The sequence below is a fragment of the Pseudoliparis swirei genome, chromosome 19, assembly GCF_029220125.1.
Source record: "Pseudoliparis swirei isolate HS2019 ecotype Mariana Trench chromosome 19, NWPU_hadal_v1, whole genome shotgun sequence".
NCBI classification, from domain to species: domain Eukaryota; kingdom Metazoa; phylum Chordata; class Actinopteri; order Perciformes; family Liparidae; genus Pseudoliparis; species Pseudoliparis swirei.
The window spans coordinates 19,544,938-19,563,871 of record NC_079406.1 but is presented as its reverse complement, the minus strand read 5'-3'; the positions used below and the strand labels follow the sequence as shown (position 1 = coordinate 19,563,871).

Sequence of the window (18,934 nt, the reverse complement as noted above, 5' to 3'; positions counted from 1 at the left end):
GATTTCACTTAATGCAAAGAGGTTTTGTTTTGTTTTAATTAATGTAATGGCAATGGAATGAATGGATATTACATTATGCACCTAATCTTTCTTTTAGCAAAATCTTCCACAAATCAAAATTGTATAACTCAAAACCCTTTTTGATTATGTATGGGAATGGAACTGATATAAACTGTTTGATGAATATGTGCATTTTCATTCATGCAACTACTGTATTTGTATGTATGGAATGAATAGTCTTCTGGCTTTGTATACTGTCCCCTGTAATTCACCCGACAAATGTCTACAACTGCTCTTCCTAGTGTTGCAAACAAATGTATTTTTAGATGAAATGTTCCTCTTTGGGTGTCCTCTGCTTGTTCTGCAAATAAAAGTAATACTACCACAGTATACAAGTATGTGGTGCGAGTAAAAGTACATTTCCCTCTGAAATATAATGAAGTAGAAGTTTCATTGCAATTCATAAAGTAGATGTACTTTAAAATTAACTTAATTATTGCAGTTCACCATGCGCTTTCTTAAACTGTGACATGTATTTTATACCCATCATGTATCGCCAAATAATTAAGCCATAAATATTATATTAGGTGTTTCTATTGCACTGCATTTGTAATTTGGACCCCAAGCTTTGAAATGCTGTAGAATGTATTTTGTTTTTGTATAATTAAGTTAAAAATAAATTACAAAATGTATTCTTTACAATTTAACTGCTGAAAATGGAGGAGTCTCACTGTTGTAATACTCAGATACAGTAGAAAGTACTGAGTATGAGTCCTATTAGCAGAGTTTTACAGCCCACAAAAACTATGATGCTGTTATTTAAATAAATAAAAAATAAACCATTACTGTCCAACACTGTAAATAAAAGGCTAAAGCTTAATATGTTTGGATCATTTTGTTTTTATTGAAAATGTACATCAATGGAATCAAACTAAAGTAAGATATTTAATTATTTGTATTGTGGGAGGGTCTTTGACTCCAAGAAGTGACAACTGATACTAGAAAAATGTATGGCATTTTCTGACACCAATATGTTACTTTACTCAGATTCACGTCCAAAGGTCATAGGTAATAAACCACAAGTCTCCACTTCAATACACAAAATATATCCTTATAAATTATACAAATGCATGAGTATCTTTTTAATACTCCTATCTGGGATTCAGTTCAACTCCATCTTACACTAATAGTTGGCAAAAAAGGGAGCTGAAATGATAGGACAGAGCAGATATACATCAATAATATGCACCATTTGGAGAAAACAGCAATGAAGTTAAAATAGATTGCAAAACTGAATTATCAAGGGCTAAAAAACAAGCAGGTCAAAGATCAAATAGGTAATCAAATAAAAAGATACATGCAAAAAATATAGAATAGGCTGGTGAATATTAAAGCACAACGTTTAATAAAAAGGCCATTACATGTGACCTCCATGGTATTCTAGTGATTTGTAAACATGGGCAGCATCAAATGAAGTGGTAAGAAGGAATATTGCTTTGGCTTTCGCATTAAATCAATTTTAGTGTTCAGAATACCTGGAAGCAGGAGGTTTTCATTTCAAACTGGACTAGATTCGAGAAAACAACATGACTCATTATATTCATAACATGTTAAACATAGTGCATTAGGTGCTTCTTGACTTGTCTCCATGTTTCAAGAGCCTGTATTAAGAACCCTATTGAAAAGATGAGTGCATAGACCAGGTCATTGTAATTAAAATCATAATGTCACACAAGTCGTGTCAATGTGTTAACCCAAACTGATGATTTCTATGAACTACAAGCATTTATTTATATACATTAAGACATAACAGCAGATTTAAACTGTGCCCGGTTCCCAACCTGCATGGGTTTAGAGCGTCACCAGGTGGTCAGAAATACCATGCGAGTCCACATAAGGCCATTTTTTTTTTTTTTTAAAGAAGAAAAAAAAGGAGACGCGATGGGGAGAATAAAAAAAGGGTCGATACAGCGAGAAAAACGGGGAGAGCTAAAGGGTGCTTAGTTCTTGCTGAAGCTGCAATCCCCTCTTCAGGTGGTCAAGACAGATTAAAAGAAGCTAAAGAGACAAAGAAAGAGAAAGCCAGCAGTTAGAAAGGTGGCAAAGCAGAAACTCTTACAAAACAACACACGTCAATCGGATTTTTGAAAATACATATATAGGTTTGATTATCATAAATACAAAGTTAGGTGGTAAAAAATCTCTGGGATCATAGTTGTTCAAGCAACACAATAAGCATAAAACAATGAGATGATATTGTGCCCACTGATGATGCTGCATGATTGTTAAACTGTGAATTGATCACATCTCATCTGTGGTCCAATTTACAAGAGAAAAACAAGTGTTAACAACGATCCAAATACGACAATAAATGAACAAGTGTGCATATAATCTCCATCAAGTGGAAAAGGTGTTAGTAACAGCCCAAAAACAAACTGTGCACATTTAAACATAAGCAGAGGTAAAAAAGAAGAAGCCGCAAGATTTGGATTGCTGAAGGTGAGGTTAGAGCTGCAGTGACACACAGATACACATTAAGATAAATTATAGTAGAGCAGGTAATGATTAAGAAACCCTGAAGGATGGGGTCCACAAAGCCTCTGGTCACATTTGAGGTACTCAGTACCCACAAAGGCTGGTCCCTTAGCAAAGCTTGAGGGCTGAGGGCCTACTCAGTGCAGAGCCAGGGATTACTGCAAAGGAAAGTGAAACCACACAGACCAGTGAGCTGAGGGTTAGGAGGAGGGAATGGCTCTTTATTTGTCTTCATGTATGTTTTCCCTGGTAGCATGTGGAAAGGGTTTTTATGCAGTCTTGAATACAAGACAATTTGATCTCTCATAAGATAACCAAAGCAACCGTGAACCTTGAAGTGGTGAAAAAATAAGTAATAACTGATCAGATTATCACAGTAACGTTTATCGGCATCAACGTTCATTCACGGCCTTCGAGACTTGGACAGTATTAATCTCCAACTACGAACAAATCAACCGAAACAAATTACGCGGACCCATTTGGATTGATTAAACTTTTTGTCTAATTTACGGCAATATTTGTCATCCACAATGATTTTGGCCACAGTTGTAATATTTGGTGAAAAATTGGCCTTTATTTTCTTTTGAGATCATATTTTTGTATGTGTAACAGCGATACAAACACTGGACATCATAAGGAACTACTTTTAAATGTGCCTTCAAGGTAAGTGAATAAAAAGAAAGTTACAATTGAACTGACAGCATTAATATATACTTAGAAAACATCACATTTGTGTATAAAAAAGTGCAAATGTGAAAGCTAATACAAGAATGCAAATAACACATGACAATGAATGAGGTATGGGAGAAGTGTCAAGGAGATTAGGCCAACAACTACTCATGCATCTGGATAAAGTGAAACAGCATCAGCAAAAGGACATAAGTACCAGAACAAATCAAATCTCAAATTCAATTAAAGTGAGGTAATAATGAGTGGACACTTTAAAGTTATATTCCTTAAGATTTTCATGAAACGTAATCCCCTTTTTTTATATTATTCAATACTTCTGTAATCATGGTCTACATTGTTAGTGGTGTGGTCCGCCATTGCCGAGGTGGATTAATTTTGCTCTCGCTTGCAAGAAAGATTAACAGGAAAAGCTGCATCCATGGTTACCGTGTCATTGTATCTCGTCGATATCAGCCTCACTGTTTACGGTTCGCTCTCCTCCAGCCGTATCACAGCTGTAGTAAGATGCAGTGTCACGTTAAAAGCGATCAAGCCGTCGCAGGTGATCGGAAATTCAACCCCTTTTGGTTTGGCCCGGTTGTGAGCTGATCCACCCGTTGCTAGATGGGTGCATTTCTGACAAAGTAGCAGCTCTCGGGGTGATGCTGTACTCACGTGCTGTTAGCAAGGTGACGACAGGCCTAAAACCTTAAATCAACAAACTAACAATGTCCAAATACTTACAAGTTTTTCATTCAGAAACTGTTTGTAAAATGTAGAATCCCCATACTGATTGCGGTGCTTTAATCTGCAGATGACTCAATATGAACTTAATCCATCCTCGCATCAATTGACCTAATTCTTTCTTTCCTGTGATCTTCTGCAGATCTTTGACCACACATGTTGTTCATACTGAGGTCTTTCATGCCGGATGCATGTTTCACTTTACCCTCAGTACATTTCTGCCCATCACTACAGTAGCCATGTATGTTATTTTCAAAAAACTCACTCATGCAATTAATCACTTAATATAAAACAAAAATGTAAATTTGTATAAAAGAGTCCAGCCAAACAATGGCTTGTAATAACCATATAATATACAAGCATCATTCAGCAAAAACTGTCAAACTGATAGCAATGCCCAGCGTCTTCCAGAGAGCAGGGGGCATGTGGAGGGTTGAATTATGGGGGTTGGGTGAGGGTGAGGGTGGGGAAGGGGTACTGTAAAAAGATGATGGGTTGGAAACTCATTCACAGCAGGATGGCCACAAGGGAGCACTTTTTCTACAGGAATCCTAAGCTGGAAATGAGAGAGAAGGGCTGTTATTGCTTTCTTTTGAGTTGAAACATCATCACGACACACACCGCTTCACATGACAACACATCGACGTTAGTGACCAGGTGGCATTTAGAGAAGGGCGTGCTCCAAAAGGCTTGAGTGCACAGAGGTTAGGCAAGTACAGTCGTCTCTTTCAAATCAGCTGAATAAATGTCTTGTATTTGCAAAGGTTTTGTCCCGCCCCTGAGCTAATTTAATAAACAATGTGTTTGATTGTCTTCCTCATCAGCAGCTTACTTTTGTCTATTTTAAGAGTCCCGAGCTGCTTGAGGAGTTTACAGATTGCTAGACAGATGTCTTTGTTCACTTCTAGCCTCCCCAGTGGTTGAGACTCAACAACATCTCTCTGTGGATTTGGCTTTTTATCCACTCAAGAGGGAGGGGAGACAGCGGAAGTCATCATATGGCTGTGAGATCAACAAAACATGTCATCGCTACAAACAGACGGGCCCCGAGGCTGTTTGCTGCTCTGGTGTGGCCTGTGAGTCTCAGTTCAGCCTTCAATGGTTCTTTGTGCGATTGCAGGGCTGGATGGGGACGGACTTTGTAGAGCCACAAAAAAAACTGTTGTGGATTTAGGGAGGCAGATGGGGCAGTTGATCAAATGGGTGTGTGGGGAGCTAATAAACTGGTTGATTTAGAAGCTCGCACAAGGACAGTAAACACTGCCAGCTCAAGGATATGATGGACACAAGTGTTACAGGTGATATACTGTCAGCCTGCACTGGTGTAGCATAATTACTGTGCCCATTTATCTCAATGTATTACATATTAAAAGTGAAAATGAAATGCATGTTAATTTAGATCATATATTTTATAGCTTTCAAGATCCATTTTATTGTGTTTGAATTTTAATGTGGAGATGCAGAAAGACAGTTTTGTGCGCAGCCTGTTCTATATTTAGGCCAGTTGCAGGATATCAATTAAAGGGGAAATAAAGGTGAGAGCAGCAAACTCTCATTTGGCTGATGTTTATTACCAACTAGTAATTCTTTATTCATGTGCGGGTCATAAATTAAAAGTCGATCCCTCGCCTATATTTTCCGTTCTTATATTTTAAGACAGTCTGTGGTGTCTTACCAGAAAAGATGTCCCATGCAGCATGCAGCAAAAGCGGGAGGAGTTAACTGGAAAACATTACGGATGCAACATAGGTGACACATGCACTCACAGGACAGATTAATATCTACACAAGAAGCAGTTATTAATATTTGTGTCTTCTGAAAACTGAGGAAAACACTGAGGGATAAACATAAATATTATCCGTGATAACACTTGAAGTGCAAGACTGCTTTAGTCGGTTCTAATCAGTGAACCACAGACCAAGCTAAAGTTGCACAGAGGCCCCCGTTTTGGAAGAGAAACTTTCGATGCAGAGCTCATACAGAGAAGAAGTGGCTGTGAAGAAAATAAATTAGCAGGGAAGAAGATAAAGCAACAAGAACCTTCTCAGTGCAAGTGTCTTCTTCCATTTCTAACAGGCACGGCGTCACATCAGCTTCAACACAGAACCAGGAGTTGATTACCAACATGACGGGACCAACAATGGAAACAGCACTAAATTATACTCAAAACACATCTGGCTTCAAACACTGCCTGTAAGCATGAAGCATGCCGTCTCAAATGCTCATGGTTAGTGAAAGAACTACAGTATTAATGTCAGATATACTAGGAAAAACAAATATGGAAAATCAAACCGAAAAAAAACAAAGGACTGGCCACTGTGAGGAACATTGTCAAATAGATTCCACTGAAACAATTATGAAATGTGTATGAAATGTACTTTCAAGGTAATGGAGCCGTCCAGTAATTGTTTACAGAGTTGCAAGTAAGTTATTTACACAAATCTGTTCAGAGTATTTCTTTTCAGGATGAGGATTTCTGACAGTTGGCACAATTTCAACTATTTAGATGAGGACAGCGAGGCATTGTCACCGGTCACTCTACTCCTCTTAATTTTCCACATTGGTGATAAATTATGAATTGTGGTCAGCTCTCGTCAAATGGAATTTAGTGCTGATTGCTGAACATATTCTGTTATTTTCTCGAGGGTAAACTGGAGCATTGACCTCCTTTAGAAGATCAGAGGGAGAGTCTGAGAGAAGTCTTTGGCTTAGCCAACGCATCAAATTACACAAATATCTGGCAGATAATAAACAAGTGGTGACAGAGAAACGACTCAGCACTTGATCACATTAGCGGCACAGAGCGAAATTAAATGGAATGAATGCTGAAGGAGTTTGCATTACTTTAGGATACGGCTACATATTTTAGTCTGTCGCACAACATAAGAACCCCAAGGAATTTACCACAAACAACTTCTCACATATTGACAATGATATTCATGTCCTTATTTGGCAAAGAACCATGTAATATGTGGCCTTCCTCTCAGGTTCATAGGATCCAGCCTTTTCCAATCCTTCTACAACTGGATGTGGTTTCCTGAGATGTAAGGAAAGATGTCACAGGAAGTCACAGGAGGAAAAGAATGATACTTACTTTTTCCTCTCTTTGTCCCTCTTGAGCGTGGTGGAGGCCCCTGCCTGCTGGGCTTGGTTCTGCAAGAGCTCTGCAGCAGTCTTTTTCTGTTTGAACATGTTGAGCTCGTCGTCCAGAGACTTCCTCTTGTCCTCCACTTTCTTTTTCTCGTCCTGGTGGAGCTTCTTCAGACGGTCAAACTTCTCATGCAGCTATGCGTTGGTAAAAAAAAAAGACATCCTACTTTAGATTCTTTCAAACACGAGCAGAAACTTCCCTAAATAAGTGATGCACATGATATTTCAGGATGGTGTGGAGTCAGAGTTGAATGATACCTCTTTCTCTGCCTCTTTGAGCTCGGCCTCCTTCTCTTTGACTCTTTGGACAAACATTTGCCTCATTTCTTCTTCTTTTTTCTGCAGCTCACCCATGAACTCGTTCCTTTTAGCCTCATACGTCTCTTGAAGACTGACACGCAAAAGGGAATAAAACCGAGTTACAGAAACATGTAACCGTACTGTACAATGCACCGGCAGACACAAACACAAACATGTGCATTCTAGCAACACAAATTAAGGTTTCAATGATGAATGGATGCAGAAAAACACATAATGCAATAGAGAGCAGAGTAAAAACAAGTAGGTGGAGAATATGAAGATAGTCCAGTTGCGTGGGAGCAGTCCACTACCTGAAGGGCTTGCTGTCAGGGTCTGTGTCTTTAAAGCCCATCTCCTCCAGTTTGCAGCGGCGGTAGAGTTCATAATGGCGCGTGTGAGTCTGCTCTCGCAGGTCCTCCATGTTCACTCGAATCAGCATTTCTCGCAGCTTGACGAAATCACAATGAGTCTCATTTTCCACTGTGAGAGACAAACGCATCGCAGAGACACGTGAATGCTTCACTCAACACATCAGAAGGCTTCCTACTCATTACCGATCATGTAATTAGGAAAAAAGTATACAATAGCAGAAACAGCCGACATTAATCTACATAAAATAATCTCAAGTGCTAAAACATGATAATACAGAATAGTCTTTATGTCCTGTGGCTTGTTTATTGGTTTATAGACCGTGTGACTGTGTGAGTGCATGTTTACTCTCATGATGTCAGTCTACGGACAGAATCAATGTCAGATAAAGGACATAAATGTTACACAGAGCAGTTGGTAATTATTAAGAGAGCAATGTTTTTCATTTTTGTTGAGGCAATCCAGCATATTTTATTACAAATGGAACAATGACTGAGGTTCAAGTGCTGACTCTAAAATATATATATATATATATATAATATCTAACAATGCATTTACTCTCTCTAAAGTAGAGTTGCTCATTAATTAGTCAATTGATGAATTAAAAACTAGTGGAAACTATTTCTTTGGGTTTTGGAGGCGTCATCTTGGTGAATATTTTCTCTACTTTGTGGACTTTTATAGACCAAGAAATGAAACCAGCTTTCTACCTATAACACATTACCCGCTCAGTTATGTGTTGATAAAGTAAGTCAATAATAATAAATCGATTGAAACATCATCAGGGACATTACATTACTAGATCTGTAGGATATAAGAGCTCATGCAGCGCTAACATAGAGTGTGATGGTAGAGGCGGTGCTGCAGCTAAATGAGGTTATATAACAGCTTAATAACTAGTTTGCAGCAGCGGTTGGAGCCGGGGAGAAATATGAGGCCATGGAGAAGCAGCAGAAACAGGAGCACGCTCTCATTTCCTGTGCAGGATGTGACCTTGGCTTACCCTGCACCGTCCCCCAGGGGTACTGCCGGGCCTTCACCATCTTGTTCCCAATCTTCACCTCCTCCGTGCTCCCCACCACGGCAAAAGGCAAATGGCTCTGTGGAGCAGAGGAAAAAGCAACGTTGGTGTGACATTTTCTTCAGGACTTTCGAGAAATTCTCCCCACAAACCACCAAGAAAAGTCCACATGCACATAATGACGCTCTGCTAATATGTCATTACTCCAAAAACGGAGACTGTTACTGCAACAATCTCATTCACACATGCTCAGGGTACATTCCTAACATCGCTTAGAACGGGACTATTCGCAGACCACAGAAACAGCTTTGACAAGAGGATGGATGAGTTAGTTTCTATCAGAACAGAGTGGTGGTCAGACTGGACAACAGTCAAGAACTCAGTTCAGGAGAGCTCAGGCCTTTTCACAGATCAGCCCTCATAAACAGCTAAGTGTGCCTCGTCGGTCAGTGACCACGGCCCGTTCCCACACTGCGGGCTTCCTGCAGAGCGAGCTGGCTGATTGTGCTGCTGTGAACACACTTCTCCCTGCATGGAGCGACTTCCTGGCAGCCTGAGCAGACCCAGACACAATACCTGTCCTGATTCTACATCACGTGGCGTTTATGCCGCTAATGCATAACAGAATTTATGTTAAAGCTTAAACACAAGTAACGTGTTGGGTGTGCATTTCCTTCAGATTAAAGGGAGGATTGTTTGGTCAATATTATCTTCCACGTCATTTCTAATATGACCCAAGTAACATATTCTGTGTTAAAGCATGTGATGTGGGTATAAAGTCCGGAGACTTACGTTCATGGTGGAGTTGATCTCTGCCACAGACTCGTCATCAGTGGGGAACTGATAGATCTGCACTCCATTGCTCACCAGCTCACTGGTGATTTTGATTTTAAACTTCGCCAGCTCGCTCTTGGAAATGGCGTCCGACTTGGCGACGATCGGTATGATATTAACCTGCATTTGAGAAATTAGGAAATGACAAGGTGCAGACAATGCTTTCAGATATGCAGCTACAAACTACATGTCTATAAGTGGCAACTTTCTTTCACCACTATTTGCATAGTACAGTGTTATAAAAACTTTCTTTTTTTAAAACATTTGTTTAAAGTACCACATGGTTAATAACAGTGCATAGTCACATAATTCTGGTATTTTAGAAGTTCTCCACCAGCATTCAGGTTTAGTAACAATAAAATGCACCGAAACCCCTTTCTTTTATGCCTCTTTCAATTACTGGCAGTGGTTACCCAGAAAAACCTCTGCTCTCTTCATCATTTCAACACATCACAGTAGCTCTTTCTAGCAAATCTGAGTGTATCACAAACAATTACACATTCTTAACCCTCCTGTTACCTTCACATTTACTAACATATTTTACCCTCTGGGTCAATTTGACCCCAGCAATTAAAACCTCCAGAAAATTATTAGAATTAATATTGTTTCCCAAGTTTAAGTGTGAGGTACTTTATGTTTGTTTGTTGACTACCTAAACAGCCCTTTAAATATATGAAAAAGTTGATATTTCTTATATGTTTGACAGTGAAAAACAGCCTGGGGTCAAATTGACCCCAAAGAACACCGACATTAAACATCGAATGGGGTCAAATTGACCCTAAGGTAACAGGAGGGTTAAGCACAAAGATAAAAATAGTAAATGCAGCAAATGGAGCAGCAGGCTTTCATCTCCTGCTTCAGATCACTTAAAGCTCTCCAAACATAGTGTTAATAGTCAGAGTCAAATGATTTCAACAACATGTGTGCAATCCATGTTATCCAAAAAGAAAAGAAAGGAGGTAGGGAGGGAGGAAGAGAACAAAATACATTCTTACAAATGCACTTACAACTATCTGATGAGACTTTTCCTCTAACAACTATTTTCTACCAGCTCCATTGCACACACATTCCCGAATGATTTGCTCACTAACCGGAGGCCATTTAAAAGCAAGGGACGCTCAGGGTCATGTGAACAAGTAATGATTTACTTCCCTCCTGTCTGGTGGGGAATCAACATCTTGCTCATGGACACTTCAGCAGAGGTTTGTTTGTAGACCCCAGAGGTGAATGTGTAAACAGAGGATGCTCTGCTCTGGATCACGCTGTTGTGAGCACTTGCCAGAAGGCACAGCTGCTCTGGCAAATACTGAGCCGACTCTTTGTACAAAATCCAGGACGCCCATGCAAATATGCTACTGTGGAAAGGCCCTCACAAAAAAAAACGAGGAGGCTGCACTCACCGAGCAGACTGCATTTCACAGCTGACCTACGCCGACGCAGTAACAAGACCACAGCCAATTGGCATGCAGGCAGATGGCCTAGAAAAGCTTTATGACCCATGACTAGAGTAGATAGATCAAATGCTGCAAACAACAATGCCGTGCCCAAAGATTTACCTTCAGTATATATGTTGCATGCTGCAGTAAGTTTATCCCCGTTTGTAAGCATTATAATGGTTATTCTACAACATCATTCTTCTGCCGTACAACGGTCCTTTTCGTTTAACGCTAAAAAACGAAATAAAACCACAGACAACATGCATGGCTATAACATTTGTGAATCTTGCAAAATTGCAAATAAACTGCACAGGGTCTATCCATTAAAAGAGCCAGGATTAAACTCTGACACTAATTGTAATTGATCTGGAACTAATGGAAACACCCAGGATTTTTCCAAAGCGGGTATCTGGATAAAATATCCCAAAGCTTCAAAGAAACAACAAAAACAACTTCAACAGGAAACTTAGAGACCTTAAATAGCATCTGGCTGATGATAATAGTGTGAAACAAAGCTCACCTTGCTATCAAGTTTCTTCATAGTCACCAAGTCCAGGGATTTGAGCGAGTGTCCCGTGGGAGCGATGAAATACAGGCATGCATGGATGCGGGTGTCGTGGTAGCTGTGTAGCGTGCGCTTTATTTTCAGTTCTTCTTGTAGATAGGCTTCAAACTGGGTATCAATGAACTCAACAATAGATTTGTAGCTGTCAGAAAAAGGAGAAATGGGAAAGTAATTTGAGCATATCTTTTTTCTTTTCTTTTCATGCATTGTATAATTAGCATCTGTCATGATTCAAAGCAATACATGTTGTGTCACTCTTACAGTATATAAAAAGATGAACACTGGTTAGAAAGAGACAAACTGACCCCTTCTTCAAATTTGGAAAACAAAGACAGTATTTTGAGGGGCTTTTGTCAACATAATACACAACATTAACTTGTTTAACCCTTGTGTTGCCTTAGGGTCATTTTGACCCGAATCAATATTACACCCTCCCCCCGCTTTAGGATTAATTTGACCCCATTCAATGTTTAATGTCGGTGTTCTTTCGGTAGTCAACAAACAAACATAAAGTGCCTCACACTTAAACTTGGAAAACAATATTAATTCTAATAATTTTCTGGAGGTTTTAATTGCTGGCGTCAAATTGAACCCAAAGGGTAAAATATGTTAGTATATATAAAGGTAACAGGAGGGTGAAACATTGAATCGGGTCAAAATGACCCAAAGGCGGGGGGAGGGTGTAATATTGATTCGGGTCAAAATGACCCTAAGGCAACACAAGGGTTAATGAAGCATTTAGGCCAATCTCATCAATTCCAAAAGGAATATTATGAGACTATTGTTTTTACATGGTATTTGTGTTTAGTTGGTCAAGGGTAAAAAATAAAATACTGAAAAGTGTACATTTTAGTAAGCAGGCATATATTATTTGTTCTTAATTTTACACCTGGTATTTACATTTGAGAGGAACGTCCTGGTAAACACTAAATATTTAACGAAACTGAAAATCAATTCGATTCAATTTTCAGTTTCGTTCTCTGCGAGGACCGACCCATTTGGAGGAAGGTCTCACCTCACCTGGATGACCCAATTTCAATTCATTGAAAAAGTCTGAACAAGAGTGCTGAATATATTGTTTAAATAGTCATTTTCAATCAATAGACCAATACAATAAATCATTCAACATTACCTGAAAAAACTGAAAGTTATATGTGCTACAGAAAATTAACAAAAATATGTTTGACCTCATGCTATAGGGACTACAGATCAGAAACACACAGCTTGTGTACATGCTGGAGAATATTTAACCAATTCCAATTCACAGTATATGCATGTATACAATTAATTATGTCCATGTTATTTATTTAATTACGGTAATATGATACTGAACAATTTGTGAAACCTGAAAAAAAATGCACAGTGTGCTGCATTATCCTCTGAAATGCCAGAGTGCATACTAACTAAATTAACTGTGAAGAATCCAAAAGACAACAAGGGTAACAGACACCGGCAAAGAGACGTAAACTACCCTCCACAATGCATAGAAGGGATTGTAATTATCTGTAAACTCATATCTCATATTCATGGACTATACTTTATTGCCTTGGTAGAAGTCCAGTAACGAAACAAGTTGACTATTGCATGTATTATAAAAGAAACAAAGGTTTAATATCTTGTAAACAATTTGATTTGGCTGCAAAATACATACTCTCATTAACCGTTTTTATATTCTCTAGTGTCTAAAGCATCTATAAACTGGCCTTCTTTGTATAATCCCAACATATAAATGTGTGTTTATCAGTTAACTATGTGTCACGGGATCGTGCGTGCCAAGTTACAAAAATGCACTCGCCGGCCGCGATTCCGTCATGTTCCAACTGGCTTCACTTCGGCGAGTATAAACTAATCTTTAGCGATTAGATTGTGGATAGCATTGGTCACAATATTTTATGTTTGATTTAATACTTGTAAAACACCGGAACAAGAGAAAGCATCTACATCTGATTTTAGTTTGTAAGAGTTGATAGAAGGAATCTGCTGTGGAAACTCCCTGAGAAGGCGACTGGATGCCACATCCTACGGGTCGGGTACGGTTTCAGTCAGGATCGGGACCAAAAGAACCTGAGCTCCCAAAGGGCACCGAGCTCTCACAGAGTCATTGTATGTCAGGAATGTCGTGTGCATGATCAAGTGGGGTTTTTGGCTATTGCTCACAGGCACAAAGATAGATAGATCGCCTGTCAGTAACAACAACAGACCATTATGAAAGAAACCAGTTTCTCTCTCAAAGAAGTGACATGTGTCCAGATTGTATTACCTGTCTTCTTTATTAATCTGATCTCCGAAGCCTACAGTGTTGACGACAGTGAGTTTGAGGTTCACGTTACTCTCCTGAAGCTCATAGGTGTTGGATTTGAGCGTGACTCCCGGCTGGTTGTGCTGGGTAGGCTCTCCCTCAAACTTGGTGTTGAACAACGTGTCCATGAGGGTGGACTTCCCCAGACCGGTCTCGCCTAGACAACACAGAGAAATATCATAATGTTAGTGGGATCCGACAAACCTTGATCTTGGTTTCCTTCAGACTAAACTGTTCTCTGCACCTCCATTCACCCTGCATATATCTTTTTTATTTTGTCAGCTTCTGTGCAAAAACATTGTATTGACCACATTATTTCATGAAAGTTAAGTATTATTTGACATATTGAAGATATGACTAAAATACTAAATATATCATATATACTTCATCACAAAAGCAGCAGAAGTAGTTGCTTGTTAACTGATAAATCAGTTTACTGTGAACAGTCATATGACTCAGATAAAGAGCTCCCTCCATCAGAAATTCTATTTTTATTCCTCACAGCCTGACCTACAGTCTAAGCATGTTAGCCCATTTTTTATGCTCCAAATTTCTCATCTTCGCTCAGAATGTGGGACTGACTCAGAACTGAGGTACAAACTGGAGAGAATTGCAATCAAACCTCCTATAAGCTATATAAAAAATGACATCATATAAACCGTGTGCAGAAATGTCTGTCGACTGTTAGCCCAACGGAACCAATGATCTTCTTATATTTTATTCTCTTTGTGTGATAAAATATAGAGAAACAGAGATCACATGTCTTTGCCTCGAGTAATGCCTGTACTAATGTGAGTTGCTTCACTTGTGAGTCACAGCAGTTACAGTTAGCAAGAGAAGATTGTGCTGGTCTCCTGCATTCTTTTTGCTTTCATATTCATAATGTATAGTTAGAATATTTGTGAAGAGAGATATGGTTTGGTTGTACAGCCCAATTATTAAGTAACTATAATATTAGTATTCTTTAAATTATGAAAAACACAAAAATTATTGTTGGCAATATCCACTTTACTCTCCGTCACAAATATAAATAGACTCAGCGTATCCACAAAATGCTTTTCAGCTTGAAGTCGAGTCGAAACCATCCCACTAAAAATGGCCACCAGTTTCACCTATCATCAAATTCTTACAAACATACACATTGTTGAAATGCAACTAGACATCTAAACGGCAACATAACACAAAGAGATAGCATAAATTGCACATGAGGTCTAAGAGAGCAGAAGCGAATAATTACCATTTCTACTGTACGTGTGTGTCATGTCTTCCCCTCTGAGTTAAACTAAACTTAAAGTATTAGGAGATGTTTGGGGAAAAAACACACAGAAAGCAGAAAGAGAAAACATTGCCAACTAAATAGTTACACATTTCCATTGCTCCTTGGGGATTTAGCAAAAGAAAATGTGTAACATGCCGCAGGAAGTAATGCAATGTCGACAAAAACTTAAACATCTTAAGTTCAAGCCAGCACTCAACACGAATGGAGTGGAAAAATCTTAAAACGCCTCTCAGTATAACCCAATACAATGAAACAGCACCACAAATTATAGACCTTTAAAATGACCAAAAAGTTGAACAACCACTTTTCTAAAAAAACTTAAATCTTGAGTTTATTGCATGACTGTATTATATTTCATTAGTTGTAGCTGCGTGCACCTCATAAACTGGCAATTGAGTATATGTGAGTAAATAATCCGAGCACTGAAGTAAAAAAAAGAATAATCTCACTGTGCAAAGCGCTTGTATTCTATAGGTTAACAGTTGTAAAGATGAGAAACTAAAATTAAATATCAACTACAATTCTGAATTTCTTATCTATAGTTATCTGAGCGTCTCACTCATCATAGTAACCAATGACAACGGGCTAAAAATAAATCTAAGCAGCTCAAATACAGAGCAATGTGCTTTGCATCGTGTGGAAAAGCCTGACTTTCATTGAGGCAAATAGGTCCTCTTTTAGCCTCAGGAGAGAGAGAGTAAAAGCATTTCCACGCATGACATACTCACCAACACAGAGGATGTTGAAGCAGAATCCATGGTTGACAGATTTGTTAACCAGCTGATCAGGCATGCTGTCAAAGCCGACATGGCCTGCCAGAGGTACAGTACGAGCACCTTCACCCTAAAAATCAACATAAAACATTTGAGTAATATCAACCACTTTATGCATTGAAATGCCTTGCTAAAACTAAAAGACTATGGCTTCTCTCTAACACTCTATATCATATACAGCTATATAAGTGTTGTTCTGTCGAAAAATAACATAATATTTTCAAATTGCACTCGCCTTAACACACTTATACAATATGTACCACAACATTTGATCATGTGAGTCTTTGAGACTGACTTCAGGTTCAATGTTGCTCACTTCCTGTTTCCTGAGTCGAAACTGCCTTCCAACAAACAAGACAGCTACAAACCACAATGTACATAAATGGAAAGGTTTTGCTGATAATGTGTCAAGACAAATTAAAAAAACAACACAGAGCTTTGACAATAAAGATATACTTTACTACTGGCAGAGTCCAGTTTGCCACCAATGTGTTTCTGTGGTGTCACTTTGATTTGAACCTTTAGCTCCCTATTTTTGTCCGGTTGCACTTCCCCTTCACGCTACTTTTATTCTATTTGTACACACACTATCTCTGAGTCTGGACTAGAGTCACAAAAAACACCAGAGTGTAAAAGCACTGTTGTTACATGAGTGTGGGGGCGTGTGGCTGCTGGTGAGTATCTTCATCTCTGTGAATCTCATTTTGGCAGCCCACGTCTACATTATGAGGGGCAGGAAAGCAAAGAATTTAGATTATATGGCAAAGTGAGGGCTCTCAAACAGCTAGACCTCAACCAACCAGCCATTATGTGACTGAACATAACACAGTGTTGGTAAACTTGCTCTCCAATGTGGCTTTGACAGGAAAGCATTCCGTTTGAGGGTCAATTTAAAATAACTGGTTAAGCTTGTGGTACTGGACCATTGTGAATTATTTGGATAGTTGAAATTGGCTTTAAACAGCTGAGGGAGTATTTGGGAAGCTGGGGGTAATGTGAGTGGACAAACAGCCTTTCCTCTTCAGCTGCAAGTGCAACATTCCTGAAATCATTCTTGCTTTTTCAAGACATTTACAGCCAAGCTACACACCGCGGGTTTCCATTCACTGGGCCTCAAAGGGTTATCAAAATGCAAAACCCTGCTATTCTGAGAACTATTTCTGGGTGTAGTGGCTTCCTCCCCCCCAAACAAAAGCCAGGTAAACTTTACACACGCATTTCAAAAGACAGCTTCCAAACGAAGATAACCGAGCATATGTTTGGTCCAAACGTGCTATGAACGTCAGACAACGCCCAGCAGGAAGTTAACGGGACTTAACGTTATTTGAAACAACATAACGGAAATGAGCACCGTCGCTGTGCTGATACGGGGGCGTTCAGAATGAATGGCCTACCGACGGGTCTATAATAGGTGGTCCGTGTCCCCGTGAGCTAACGCTAGCTACGTTAGTACAGAATACACGGGACGGTGTTTAAAATATTGAATTCCACAAAGCCCCAGTTTGTTTGAAACCGTTAGTTTTAGCCATCGATATCGGCGCAGGATGTCTGGAGGCGTTAGCTCACGGAAATGAAGATTTGTAACATAAAGCTACGATTGATCAACCTGGGGATTTTTTTTTTTAACACTTATTCTATAAAATCAATCGACAAAGGCTAAACGCCGCCAAACGTCGTTGTTGCTTGGCGACGTTCCATTGAATTGTGGGTGGACTATACGTTAAACATGAACAGTGTGCTCGCTAACATAAATATCTCCCAAACGTAACGCTACGATTATATATTTGACATTGGAAAAGGATGGCAAACACATTTCAAAAGCGATGTGTTAATGGTGGGAACGGCATCCTGATAAAAAGAGGTTACTCACCGCTTGCCTCGCTATCTCAGTTGACGCCATGGTGATTACGGAGGACGAAACCTTTAACCGCTGTCTCTAGTTCGCAAAGGAAGCGGAGTTGTGGAAGTTACGCCGAAAGGTGGCCTTGTTGGAATGTACCACTAATCCACATACTATTATACTGCTTTAATAGCTGTGCTCACATTGGGAGTTATTTAATTGAGACCAATCTAAACGCCAGATACAACTCGGCTCATGTTTTGAAAAATGGCGTTCAAAAAAGTAGGAATAAAAAGGAGCGCTGTTCACTGGGCTCCCCCACATTATGCCTTATTGGTGTCGTCCAGAGCTAACTTGAGAGACCAGTCAATGAAATCACAAAGGAAGATGACTGAATTCCGAAAGAAAAACATTATGTCTTGATATAACTTAAGTAGGACTGATTTGTCAAAGGTCCATTTCTGAATAGAAAGGGATTTCACCGTAACGTTAAATAAACTACACGGACTAAATTCCTAAATACTTCGGTCGTTTACTTATTTATGTACCTATATTTAAGACATGGAACAGTGGTGCATATTAGAGCGTTATTGAGAGAAAGTCACGTCAGCGGTTCAAAAACTCCCGATTTTCACGATATTAGACTTGATGTGGTTCCTGGAACAGAAGTAGCTGGCAGGCAATGTGCATACGTAGCTATTTGATAGAAATCGATACAAAGATATTAATTATGTACAATATTAATATAGAGGAACTACATATGGATTTATTCATATAAATTTGGAGTTTATTATTTGAAACAAAATGTACTTATATTTGAGGATTAATAAGTGGAACAGCTAGAGTTACCTGCCTTGTTAACATATTTTAGGCTAACATTTCCTTGAATATTAAGAATCTGTAACATTTAAGTGTTTGACACACATATAACATCGATATATCTGCGAATTAGTTTAAATGTACAATGTTTTCATGTTTTACAATCAATTGATTTATTATCCACCATTTCTGTAAATATAATCAATCGGAATGAACGGAGATGACGTGACTCTCATTACACGGCTCTGGTTTTTGGGAAACTCCCATTCAAGGCGTCTTTGCTTCGGCGACCAATAGGACG

General features: G+C 39.1%; 1 protein-coding gene across 6 annotated transcripts; it reads right to left on the bottom strand.

Annotated features, from left to right (window-relative positions):
* Positions 1 to 880: 880 nt before the first annotated feature.
* On the bottom strand, positions 881 to 17,987 carry septin6 (septin 6). Of its 6 annotated transcripts, none has more exons than XM_056439120.1 (11): positions 17,845 to 17,986; positions 15,930 to 16,044; positions 13,884 to 14,079; positions 11,579 to 11,765; positions 9,581 to 9,742; positions 8,771 to 8,867; positions 7,710 to 7,878; positions 7,357 to 7,489; positions 7,043 to 7,233; positions 5,989 to 6,041; positions 881 to 4,504 (listed from the first exon to the last, which is right to left on the bottom strand). In XM_056439120.1, the coding sequence occupies exons 1-10, from the start codon at positions 17,872 to 17,874 to the stop codon at positions 6,038 to 6,040; spliced, it is 1,284 nt and encodes a 427-aa protein (XP_056295095.1). In that variant the 5' UTR covers positions 17,875 to 17,986; the 3' UTR covers positions 881 to 4,504; positions 5,989 to 6,037. The 6 variants fall into 6 exon arrangements, with proteins under 6 accessions (XP_056295095.1, XP_056295096.1, XP_056295097.1 ...); XM_056439121.1 differs by lacking the exon at positions 5,989 to 6,041 and adding an exon at positions 5,624 to 5,670; XM_056439122.1 differs by lacking the exon at positions 5,989 to 6,041 and adding an exon at positions 5,624 to 5,670 and having other exon boundaries at positions 881 to 2,058.
* Positions 17,988 to 18,934: the final 947 nt, after the last annotated feature.